Source organism: Cherax quadricarinatus, chromosome 86 (assembly GCF_038502225.1).
Source record: "Cherax quadricarinatus isolate ZL_2023a chromosome 86, ASM3850222v1, whole genome shotgun sequence".
Classification (NCBI taxonomy): Eukaryota; Metazoa; Arthropoda; class Malacostraca; order Decapoda; family Parastacidae; genus Cherax; species Cherax quadricarinatus.
In genome coordinates this window covers 13,323,596-13,336,549 of record NC_091377.1, presented here as the reverse complement: position 1 = coordinate 13,336,549, position 12,954 = coordinate 13,323,596, and the positions used below count along the sequence as shown (strand labels likewise).

Below are 12,954 nucleotides of genomic sequence, written 5' to 3'. Positions count from 1 at the left end.
CCCAGTATGTAATCATTTGTCTCATATACATCTCTTTTCTTAAAAATTGTAGTAGTAGTAGTAGTAGTTGTAGTAGTAGTAGTAGTTACAGTTGCTAGTTAAAGGCACTTGTCGATAGACACTTGGCGTCCCCCCCCCTCTTTTTTTTTTTGTGTGTGTGTGTGGTATGTTTGAACGAGTGTGTTGTGTGTGTGTATTCACCTAATTGTGATTGCATGGGTCGATTCATAGCTCCTGGTCCTGCCTCTTTGCTGGTCGCTACTAGGTCCACTTCCTCCTCCATGAGCTTTATCATACCTCTTCTTAATTATGCTATATATGGATCCTGCCTCCACTACATCACTCTCCAGACTGTTCCACTTCTTGACAAATCTGTGGCTGAAGAAGTACTTCCTAACATCCCTGTGACTCATATGAGTCTTTAACTTCCAGTTGTGACTCCTTGTTGCTGTGTTCCATCTCTGAAACATCCTGTCCCTATCCACCTTGTCAATTCCTCTGAGTATTTTATATGTCGTTATCATGTTCCTCCTGTCCTTCCTGTCCTCCAGTGTTGTCAGGTCGATTTCCCTTAACGTCTCCTCGTAGGACATGCCCCTTAACTCCGGGACTAGTCTTGTAGACCTTTGCACTTTCTCAAATTTCTTGACGTGCTTGACCAGGTGTGGGTTCCAGACTGGTGCTGCATACTTCAATATGGGTCTCACGTACACGGTGTACAGAGTCTTGAACGATTCCTTACTGATGTATCGGATATGCTGCAGCATTTATTTGGTTGATGTGCACCTCAGGAAATATGCTCGGTATTATACTCACTCCAAGATCCTTTTCCTTGAGTGAGGTTTGCAGTCTTTGGCTCCCCTAGCCTGTACTCTGCGGCCTTCATGACTTTGCACTTGGTGGGGTTAAACTCTAGGAACCAGATGCTGGACCAGGCTTGCAGCCTGTACAGATCTCTTTGCAGTCCTGCCTGATCCTCGTCCGATTGAATTCTCCTCATTAGCTTCACGTCATCTGCAAACAGGGACACTTCTGAGTCTGTCCCTTCCGTCATGTCATTCACATATACCAGAAGTAGCACCGGTCCTAGGACTGATTCCTGTGGAACCCTGCTCGTCACTGCCGCCCAGGCTGACACTTCGTCATGTACCATGACTCGTTGCCGCCTTGCTGTCAGGTATTCTCTGATTCATTGCAGTGCCTTTTCTGTTATACCTGCCGGAACTTCACGTCATCTGCAAACAGGGACACCTCAGAGTCTATTCCTTCCGTCATGTCGTTCACAAATACCAGAAACAGCACTGGTCCTAGGACTGACCCCTGCGGGACCCCGCTGGTCACAGGTGCCCACTCTGACACCTCGCCACGTACCATGACTCGCTGCTGTCTTCCTGACAAGTATTCACTGATCCATTGTAGTGCCTTCCCTGTTATCCCTGCTTGGTCCTCCAGTTTTTGCACCAATCTCTTGTGTGGAACTGTGTCAAACGCCTTCTTGCAGTCCAAGAAAATGCAATCCACCCACCCCTCTCTCTCTTGTCTTACTGCTGTCACCATGTCATAGAACTCCAGTAGGTTTGTGACACAGGATTTCCCGTCCCTGAAACCATGTGTGTGTGTGTGTGTGTGTGTGTGTGTGTGTGTGTGTGTGTGTGTGTGTGTGTACTCACCTATTTGTACTCACCTATTTGTGGTTGCAGGGGTCGAGTCCTAGCTCCTGGCCCCGCCTCTTCACCGGTTGCTACTAGGCCCTCTCTCTCCCCGCTCCATGAGCTTTATCAAACCTCGTCTTAAAACTGTGTATGGTTCCTGCCTCCACTACGTCATGTGTGTGTGTGTGTGTGTTTATGTGTGTGTGTTTGTATGAATTTGTATGTGTGTGTGTGTGAGAGAGAGACTCAGCAATCAACATTTGCACCAATAACTCACTACAGTTCTGACCGGGTGTGGAAGTGTGAATTGCTCATTACTCTAAAATTTGTTCATGATTGCAGCCATGTATACACGTAAGTAACCATTCTTACAGTATTCATTACCTTTGTAACTTGTGAGTTCATTACCTTTGTAACTTGTGAGTTCATTACCTTGTACCTAGTTCAGCCATCAAAACTTTGGAGCCCGGTCCCTGGACCCATTGTGTACCTCTGTAATCTGTAAATACCTTTGTAACTTGTCATGATTGTGACTAGACCTACCTGGAGTTCATTACCTTTGTAAATTGTGAGTTCATTACCTTTGTAAATTGTGAATTCATTACCTCTGTAACTTGCTCAGCTATCAAAACTTTGAGGCCCAGTCCCTGGACCCATTATGTACCTCTGTAATATTTTGACTACCGCCCACAGGATGGGTATGGGGTGCATAATAAACATATTAAACTAACCTGCCGGATCCTCTAGCTTTTGCACTAATCTCTTGTGTGGAGTTGTGCCAAAAACCTTCTTGCAGTGTGTGTGTGTGTGTGTGTGTGTGTGTGTGTGTGTGTGTGTGTGTGTGTGTGTGTGTGTGTGTGTGTGTGTGTGTGTGTGTGTATGTGTGTATGTGTAGAATTACTAATAATTAGTGAAAACAATGATTTGTATAGCTACTGAAGTGACTTTTGATGTTGATGCAGGCAGCACCAGTGAGGGAGGGACGGCAAGAGAACCTAGAGGAGAGAGCGAGGCTGGTGATTGAGGAGTGTCAGAGAACCTCCATTTCAGACATGCTGAGGGGAGGCCAGGAGTCACAAGAGTCTGTGGATAACACTCTTCCAGACACCACTGATGACTACCAGGTTTTCTCAACTGAAGAACCACGACAACCAACACGCAACGGTGATATGAAGTAGAACATCCAAGAGTTCAACAGTGGCTCTAACAGCCCTGCCATATTTAATAATAATAACAATAATAATAATAATAATAATATCTTCATTTCTATAAGTACATGTACAAGGTATACAGACCATAGCTGACATCAATGACAAACTACTATGGAAATAAATGGTATCAAATACCGACACAGTGGAAATATAAACACATATGCAGTATAATGTGATCCTTTATTGACAACGTTTCACCCACACAGTGGGCTTTTTCAAGTCACACACAGATCTACCTGGGGTTGGAAGGTACGGGAGTATTTATAGTCATGTTCAGAATGTTGAGGTCAGGTGGAGAATGCTGCATCTGATGATCTACCGGGTGGAGTTATAGAGTCTTGGGTAGCTTGGCAGGGGTATTGGACAAGTTGTGAGTAGACCTTCTGCAGTGTTTATTTTTTTATTTATTTATTTATTTCCAATTTGAGCACACATACAGAGGTACAAAAAAAATACAGATAAGAGCAGCATGCCAAAGCCACTTATACTATGCATAGCATTACGGGCTGGCTTAAAATTAACTTAAGATTAACTAAGCAATGATGAAATCAGTGATAAAACATTAATGTAAACAGATTTCTATAAAGCACAAGTGAGTATTACAAAGACAGGTCATATGGTTGCATTCAGTCATATGAAGGATTCTGTTAGGTAGTGTATTTAAAAAATAATAAAGTTAGATTGGGTTTTAGGTTTAACATTTATGTGATATAATTGTGAGAAACATTTAAGATATACAATTTATAAGGTTCAGTTATTCAGTATTTATTTGGTTTTGGGTGAGTAAGTGATCTTTGAGAAGAGACTTGAATTTATAAACAGGTAGTGTTTCTTTTATATTTACAGGTAATGAATTCCAGATTTTAGGGCCTTTTATGTGCATTGAGTTTTTGCATAGTGTGAGATGGACACGAGGAACATCAACGAGTGATCTGTGCCTTGTGTTATGGTCATGTGTTCTGTTGAGGTTGGCAAGGAGATGTTTGAGGGGAGGGTTAATATCAGAGTTAAGTGTTCTATGCATGTAATAGGTGCAGTAATAAGTATGGATGTTTTGTATGGTGAGTAGGTTGAGTGTTTTGAATATTGGTGGAGTGTGCTGCCTGTAGTGGGAATTTGTTATCATTCTGACTGCAGCCTTTTGTTGGGTAATTAGTGGTCTGAGATGGTTAATTGTTGTTGAGCCCCATGCACAAATTCCATAGGTGAGATAGGGGTAAATAAAAGAGTGATATAGGGCCAGGAGGGCTGACTGTGGAACATAGTACCGTATCTTCGATAGTATGCCTTCAGTCTTGGAAATTTTCTTAGAAATTTGTTGTATATGTGTATGAAATTTGAGTCTATTATCAAGGTGGATTCCTAAGAATTTTCCCTCTGTTAGCTTTGTGATAGGTGATCCGTTTATCATTATGTTAAGAGGGACATCTGTAGCTCTGTTACCAAACTGAATGAAGTAGGTTTTGTCAATGTTTAGTGTAAGTTTGTTAGTCCTCATCCAGGTAGATATTTTCTGTAATTCGGTATTTACAGTATTGGCTAGCGTGACTGGGCTCGGGTGAGAGAAGACGTATGTAGTGTCATCTGCAAATAGTGTGGGTTTGAGTAATTGCGAAGCATTTGGAAGGTCATTTATGTATAGGAGAAAGAGAAGAGGGCCAAGGACATTTCCCTGTGGGACCCCAACTGTAATTGGTTGCGCAGAAGAGTTTGCCCCATTTGCGTACACATATTGGCTTCTGTTGCTGAGGTATGACTTGAGGTAGTTGAGGGAGTGCCCTCTTATACCATAGTGTGACAATTTTACGTGGAGCAAGTCATGGTCAACTGTATCAAAAGCTTTACGTAAGTCAATGAAGATCCCTAGTGGGACTTCTTTTTTCTCTATTGCAGTGTATATATGTTCTAGCATGTGTATAATAGCATCATTAGTATTTTTATTAGGCCTGAATCCAAATTGGCAGGGGTTGAGTATGTTTTGGGAGATAAGGTAGGAGTAGATTCGTTTATGAATTAATTTTTCGAAGATTTTTGAGAGAGGGTGTAAGTTGGATATTGGCCTATAGTTATTCAACTCTGTTTGGTCTCCTCCTTTGTGGATCGGGGTGACCCTTGCTATTTTGAGTACTGTAGGGAAGGTGGAGGATTCAATGGATTTGTTAAAGAGTGTTGCAATGATTGATGATAGCACTTGTGACACTTTTTTGTATATAAAGGGTGGTAAGGTATTTAAATCTCCTGCCTTGTTTTTAGTGCGTTGATAATAAGGGAGACTTCGTATGGGTTAGTCGGAGCTAGGAACAGTGTGTTCGGGTAGTTGCCGGTGAGGTAGTCATTTGGTGGGGTATCTGAGCTTGGGATTTTATTGGCAAGGTTTTGTCCTATAGTGGAGAAGAAATCGTTGAGTCTGTTTGCTGTTTCTGTTGGTGGGAGTTGGGGTTCATCTGATTTTCCTAATTTTATTTCGCTATTTCGTGATATCTTTTTTGTTCCCAGAATTTCTGATAGGGTTTTCCAGGTCTTTTTTATATCACCTCGTAAGTTGGATAATCTGTTCTCATAATACAATTTTTTTGCCCTTCTTATCAGGCTGGTTCTATGTTCTTATGTGGGATAGCGATGAAGAAGTTTCTTGGCGAGTGGTTCAGCTATGTTATAGAAGCCGTTGTTCTGGTTGAAATTGTTGGTTATAGAGATAAGCGATGATTCCAGGATTCTTCGGTATTGAGTGTTGTCTTCTGTGGCGATAAGTCTTGAGTTTCTGTAGTTAATTAAATGGTTGTGTGAATTGCGATGTTGTACACAGGCATTCCTTGTATCGTCAGTCCTGCTTGCATATTGGTGTTCTGAAATACGTGTTTGGAGATCTCTTGATGTTTCGCCCACATATAATTTGTTGCAGTCATTACAAGGGATTATGTATACCCCTGCAGAGGATGGAAGCTTGTCCTGTCTACTACTGGTGATGTCCTTGATGGTCGTGGTTGTGGAGGTAGATACTTGGAATGATGTATTGGAAAAGATGTTGGAAACATGTTTGGCAATGGAGTTGGTGGGGAGGACTATGTATCTCTTCTCGGCAGTGTCTTCTCTGGGTGTGTTGAAGATGTTTAATGCCCGCTGTCTGCAGTCTCTGATGAAGTGACGAGGATAGTGGAGTTTAGAAAATACTTGTTCAATTATAGTGCATTCTTCCTCGAGGAACTCATTGCCGCAGATTCTGAGTGCACGCAGGAAGAAGCCTATAATTACACCACGTTTGGTTTTGGTGTCGTGGTGAGAGTAGAAGTGGAGAAGATCGTTTTGGTTGGTGGGTTTTCGATAGACTTTAAAACGAAGTTCGTGGTCAGCTTTGCAGAGCAGAACATCAAGGAAAGGAAGAGTGTTGTCGACTTCTTCTTCAAGTGTGAACTGGATTGAAGGCTCGACCTGGTTGAGCTTGTCTTGGAGAGCTTGAACGTTGAAGCGTTTAGGAGTTATGAGGAGAATGTCGTCAACATAACGGAGCCAGGTGACAGACGAAGGAATAATGGTGGAGAAACGTTCGGCTTCTAGATGTTCCATGTATAGGTTCGCCAGGACCGCACTAAGTGGCGAACCCATGGGTAGTCCAAAAGTCTGCTGAAAGAGGTGATTTTCGAAAGAGAAACACGTAAAGCCAACACATAGTTCAACAAGGTCGATGAAATCGCTGGCTGGAATGGGAAGATCAAGTGAATCGTCAATTTTCCTGCGCAAGAGATCGATGGCTTGTGTAGTAGGTACTTTGGTGAATAGGGAAGTCACGTCAAGGCTGGAAAGTTTCTTGTTCCTGATGTTGATGTTGCGAATGCGATGGTGACTTGAAAAAGCCCACTGTGTGGGTGAAACGTTGTCAATAAAGGATCACATTATACTGCATATGTGTTTATATGACAAACTACTATACAGAAAGCCCCTTGTTATGCAGAGCATTTCGGGCAAATTAGGTCAGTTTTGTCCCAGGATGCGACCCACACCAGTCAACTAACACCCAGGTACCCGTTTTACTGATGGATGAACATAGACAACCGGTGTAAAGAAACACGCCCACTGTTTCTACCCTCGCTAAGAATCGAACCCAGATGCTCGCCGTGTGAAGCGAGAGCTTCACATGACCACTATGCCACGGTGGCCATGTGGTTGTTGATGGTGCTGCCATCTGTACATATTGATTGTGCTGCCATCTGTATATGTTGATGGTGCTGCCATCTGTATGTTGTAGATGGCCATCTGTATGTTGTTGATAGTGCTGCCAACTATACAAATTGTTATGGATGGTGCTGCCACTTATACACAGTTATGGATGGTGCTGCCACTTATACACAGTTATGGATGGTGCTGCCACTTATACACAGTTATGGATGGTGCTGCCACTTATACACAGTTATGGATGGTGCTGCCACCTGTATACAGTTATGGATGGTGCTGCCACTTATACACAGTTATGGATGGTGCTGCCACCTGTATACAGTTATGGATGGTGCTGCCACTTATACACAGTTATGGATGGTGCTGCCACTTATACACAGTTATGGATGGTGCTGCCACCTGTATACAGTTATGGATGGTGTTAATAAAAATAATAATATCTTTATTTACTACCAGTACATGTACAAGGTATACAGATCATAGCTGACATCAGTGACATACTACTATATAGAAAGTCCCTTGCTATGCTGGGCATTTCCCGCACATTAGGTCAGTGACCCAGGATGCGACCCACACCAGTCGACTAACACCCAGGTACCCATTTGACAGATGAGTGAACATAGACAACAGGTGTAAAGAAACACGCCCAATGTTTCTACCCTGGCTGGGAATCGAACCCGGACCCTTGCTGTGTGAATCGAGAGCTTTAGCCACCGGACCACCAGAGCCAACTATATCATTGTTATGGATGGTGCTACCAACTATACACATTGTTATGTATGGTGTTGCCAACTATGCATATTGTTATTGATAATATTGTTACCTGTACACATAAGAACATAAGAAGGAACACTGCAGCAGGCCTACTGACCCATGCGGAGCAGGTCCATTTCCCCTCCCCTCCCGGATTAGCCCAATGACCCACCCAGTCTGGCCGCCACCACTCAAGGAAAGAGCAAGGCACCAGACCCAGCAGCACAAGCTAGTCAGGTCCGACTCACACCCACCCACACCCACTCATGTATTTATCTAACCTATTTTTAAAACTACACAACGTTTTAGCCTTAATAACTGTACTCGGGAGTTTGTTCCACTCATCCACAACTGTATTACCAAACCAGTGCTTTCCTATATCCTTCCTGAATCTGAATTTTTCCAACTTGAAACCATTGCTGCGAGTCCTGTCTTGGCTGGAAATTTTCTGCACGCTATTTACATCTCCTTTATTTATTCCCGTTTTCCATTTATACACCTCGATCACATCCCCCCTAATTCTACGCCTTTCTAGAGAGTGCAGATTCAGGGCCCTCAGTCTGTCCTCATAGGGAAGATTTCTGATACATGGGATCATCTTTGTCATCCTCCTCTGTACGTTTTCCAGAGCATTTATATCCATTCTGTAATACGGTGACCAGAGCTAATGCACTGTTGTCTTGGTTTTAGATTACTGCTAACCAGAACTCCTAAATCCTTTTCGCAATCAGTAGTATTAAGATCTACATTATTTAGTTTATATGTGGCATGGTTATTGTCCTGTCCAACATTTAGAACTTTGCATTTGTCTATATTAAACTGCATCTGCCACTTCTCCGACCATTGTATCAGTCTATTCAAATCATCCTGGAGTGCTCTAGTGTCCTCATTAGAATGAATTGGACAGCCTATTTTGGTGTCATCAGCAAATTTGCTTATGTCACTATTTATTCCCTCATCTATGTCGTTTATGTAAATTGTGAACAACAACGGGCCCAGCACTGACCCCTGTGGAGTACCGCTTGTGACGTGCCCCCATTTTTATTTCTCCCCATTTATGCAAACTCTCTGCTGCCTATTTGTCAGCCATGCCTCTACCCAGGAAAAAATTTCTCTTCCTATTCCGTGTGCCTTAAGTTTCCTCAATACCCTCTGGTGTGGAACTCTATCGAAAGCCTTACTGAAGTCCATATACACAATATCATATTCATTACCATGATCTACCTCCTCAAACACTTTAGTGAAAAAAGTTAGTAAATTCGTAAGACACGAACGCCCCTTTGTAAAACCGTGTTGAGAATCATTAATCAATCCGTGCCTATCAAGATGGCTATGAATTGCTTCGGCAATTATTGATTCCATAAATTTTCCCACTATGGAGGTAAGGCTTATTGGTCTATAGTTCGAAACCAAGGACCTGTCACCTGCCTTGTAAATAGGTATTACATTTGCCATTTTCCACTTATCAGGCACTATGCCAGTTTGTAGTGATATGTTAAAAAGATTAGCCAAAGGTATGCTAAGTTCCTCTTTAAGTTCCTTTAACACCCTTGCAAACAGTTCATCAGGGCCTGGGGATTTAGTTTCTCTATTTGTCTGAGGACCATGTCACTAGTTACTGCAATCGTGCAGAGTTTATTATCATCCTTTTTTACATAATCTATTATTTCAGGAATATCGCTAGTATTTTCCTGGGTGAAAACTAAGAGGAAGTAGGTATTGAGAATTTCACACATATCCTTATCACTGTCAGTGATCTGACCAGAGTTACTCTTAAGTGGGCCAGTCTTGTCCCTAATCTTACTTCTGTATACCTGAAAGAACCCTTTTGGGTTAGTTTTTGAATCCCTTGCGACCTTAGCCTCATAATCCCTTTTTGCTTTTCTTATTCATTTCTTTATTTCTCTCTTTAATTGAATATATTGATTTCTTAACTGCCCATCCCCTCTTTTGATACGCCTATATATGCATATCTTTTGACCAGTGAGATGTTTTAATCTATTGTTCATCCTTTTGGGATCATTTTTGTTAGATCTAATTTCCCTACTCGGAATAAAAGTTGTCTGGGCAGCTAGAACTATGCTCTGAAAAACGTCATATTGGCAACCAAGATCACCTACCTGACCCATAGTCAGGACATCCCAATTTAGCCCACCCAGGTAATTTTTCAATCCCATGAAGTAGGCCAAGCGAAAATCTGGGACAGAGATTTGATTGCAGTTATCTGGGTGATTCCATGATATATTGAAACTAAGTGATTTGTGATCACTTTCCCCAAGCTCATCATTAACCTCAAGATTATTAATTAGTGACTCTTTGTTGGCAAGAACCAAGTCAAGCAGATTATTTCCTCTAGTTGGCTTTGTCACAACCTGTTCTAAAAAGCAATCCTAAACTGTATCAAGAAAGTCACTAGACTCAAGATTTCCTGTCATATTGTTCCAATCAATTTGTCTAAAGTTAAAATCTCACATTATCACAACATTTTCGTATCTAGATGCCTTATGAATTTCGTCCCATAACAGCTTACTGCGCTCCCTAACAAGGTCTGGGGGCTTATAAATCATACCCAAAATTAATTTGTCACGATCCTCGAGAAACTGTAGCCAAACAGATTCTGTGTTCGATGTTTCTAATCTTATATCATGTCTAAGACAACAATTTAAATTTTCTCTGACTTACATCACCACTCCACCACCCTTCCTGTTGACCCTATCAGTGTGGAATAGTTTATAACCCTGTATGTTGCATTCAGAAGGCATTTCTCTATCTTTCAGGTTGAACCAGGTCTCTGTTATACCAATAATATCTATATTACTTACACTTGCAAGTAATCTTAGCTCATCTATCTTATTTCTTAAACTTCTACTATTTGTATAGTAAACCTTAAGGGAGCTAGTCCCTCGTTGCCCTCTGCTATCTCTCTTTGTTTGTGGATCAATTGATTTGCCATTAGTAGCAACTTTATTTTGAATATTGTCTTTTAAACATATCCCTGAGGTATCCCGGTAATAACTGCTGTTTTTAACTCTAATACTGCAGTCTGGTTGTTTCCCACAAACACCCATACCTCTGTAATCTATCAGTTTAAATTCCTAGACAAGTCATCAATTACCCTCTCAATCGAATAGGTTAATGCAACCACTCCATCCCCAGAGAGATGAACCCCATCCCTTGCATACATATCACGTTTGCCAAAGAATAGGTCCCAGTTATCAATGAATGGGATTGCAAGTTCCTTGCAGTACCTGTCTAGCCAGCAATTTATACCAGTTGCCCTACACATCCATTCATTGCCCGCTCCCTTTCTAGGCAAGATGCTACATATAACTGGGATCCCTCCCTCAGACCTAACTACTTCTATGGCTGACCTGTACTTATCCAGCAGCTCCTGTCTCTTGCTCTTCCCAATGTCATTGCCCCCAGCACTAAGACAGATACTGGCCTTGTTCCCATTACCTGACATAATATTATCCAACCTGCTGACCAACACCAGCTCCTGGAAGGCACACTCACTGTCTGACCTTTCTGTCTCTGTTACAAAATGCACGGTCCATATATCTTACCTGAAAATCACCTATTAAAATATTCTTACCTTGATTAGCAGGGGAGTCAGTGGTACCTTCAACCTCACTAACCACTGAAGTACACTCGTCCTGGAGAACAGAGAATCGATTTCCTACCTTCACATCTTCTCTGTTAACCCTCCTTATCTTCCTTTTTCTTGAACTGTGAACCACTTGCCACTTAAAGCGGCTGCCACTATCACTGCTAGTGACCATTTCCTCCTTACCAGCTAAATCCTTCTCACACTCGCTCCCAAACTCATCTAGGTAAAGCTTCAGTCTCCTATTTTCCTCCTGAAGTAGAACCACCTCCTTCAACACTTGAACCTGAGATTCTAATACACTACAATAAGCCATGGTGCTTGGTAACAGCCCATGCTAACTCCCAGAGCTTAGGACAGGTATGACCGCAGGTGACCACTGACCTCAGCGTACTGGATGGATGATAATGTTACCTATACACATTGTTATGGATGACACTGTTACCTATACATACTGTTATGGATGTTACTGCCCCCTATTCACATTGTTATGGATGTTACTGCCCCCTATTCACATTGTTATGGATGGTACTGCCCAGGGGCGTATCTACGGAAAATAGCACCTATGGCAAGCACTGAAATCGCGCTCGTGTTCAAACATTTGACACTCATTTTTTATATAACTTTACCATAAAATCAGCCCAAAAATACAAGTCAAGCTCGTTAATCTTTTAATTAACAAATTATGGCACTACATGAAAATTACGATTGCACCTTTCTTGCTTTCACTGATGCAAATTGGTCTATGATGTCCTCAAATTAAATTTCTTTTCTCTTTCTACACTCAGTAGACGAAGATTACAGAAACTGCCTTGACCCATGGAGGCTCTCAAATGCGAAAGTATTAGTTTTAACTTGTTGAATTCTCTCTCACAGCTGGCGATGGTAACTGCGATGGTTAACATTATCTGAATATCAATGCGAAGACTGAGGAAGACGCTCTCATCTCCATACTGAACAATAAATTCAAGTTCTTCAGGTCTTCACATTTTCATGTTGGCCTGACTTGATAGCAATATTCTGCAATCCAAAATTTCTTCATATAGCTGCTGTCCATCAACATCAGAGTTGTACAATTCACCCAAATTTTCGTACATCTTTAGTTCGTTACTGTCGGCACCATAACATAGTCCCTGAACATCGTGAAGGAACACAAACTTAGCGTAAGTGTCGTGCAAACGAGCGAACCTTTCATCCATTTCTCTGTGAAGACTGTCAAGTGTTCCCTTCATAACTCTTTCCATTTTCTCCTTGGTGGTTAACCTAGCGTCTCTCCAGTTCTCATCAGCCATTCATTTCTTTCGTCTTTGACGTCTTTCAACTTTAATATTCCATTCTTGACAGAGACTGAATTCTTTTTTGAGTGACTTTCAAATCCAGGGAAGCATCGTGGAAGTTCATCCTAGGATCCTGAAGCCTCTTTTGAATACGATCAATCCGAGTGAGTACTTTGTTCCAAAATCCTAGCAAAGTCAGAAAATCGTCACTCAACATGCAGTTACACAGCTGACTTGTATCACTTCTTCTTTCACTGGTCTCGTTTTCATTGTCTATCATGTCC

At 41.8% G+C, this 12,954-nt stretch overlaps 1 protein-coding gene across 4 annotated transcripts in view; it reads left to right on the top strand.

Annotated features, from left to right (window-relative positions):
* LOC128702955 (phosrestin-2-like) overlaps positions 1-12,365 on the top strand; it is a 61,327-nt gene extending 48,962 nt beyond the window's left edge. For all 4 annotated transcript variants that reach the window (XM_070103653.1, XM_070103655.1, XM_070103652.1 and 1 more), the window contains exon 10: positions 2,615-12,365. In XM_070103653.1, coding sequence (XP_069959754.1) covers positions 2,615-2,830 — 216 coding nt within the window. In that variant the 3' untranslated portion in view covers positions 2,831-12,365. The remainder of the gene's footprint in view (positions 1-2,614) is intronic.
* Positions 12,366-12,954: the final 589 nt, after the last annotated feature.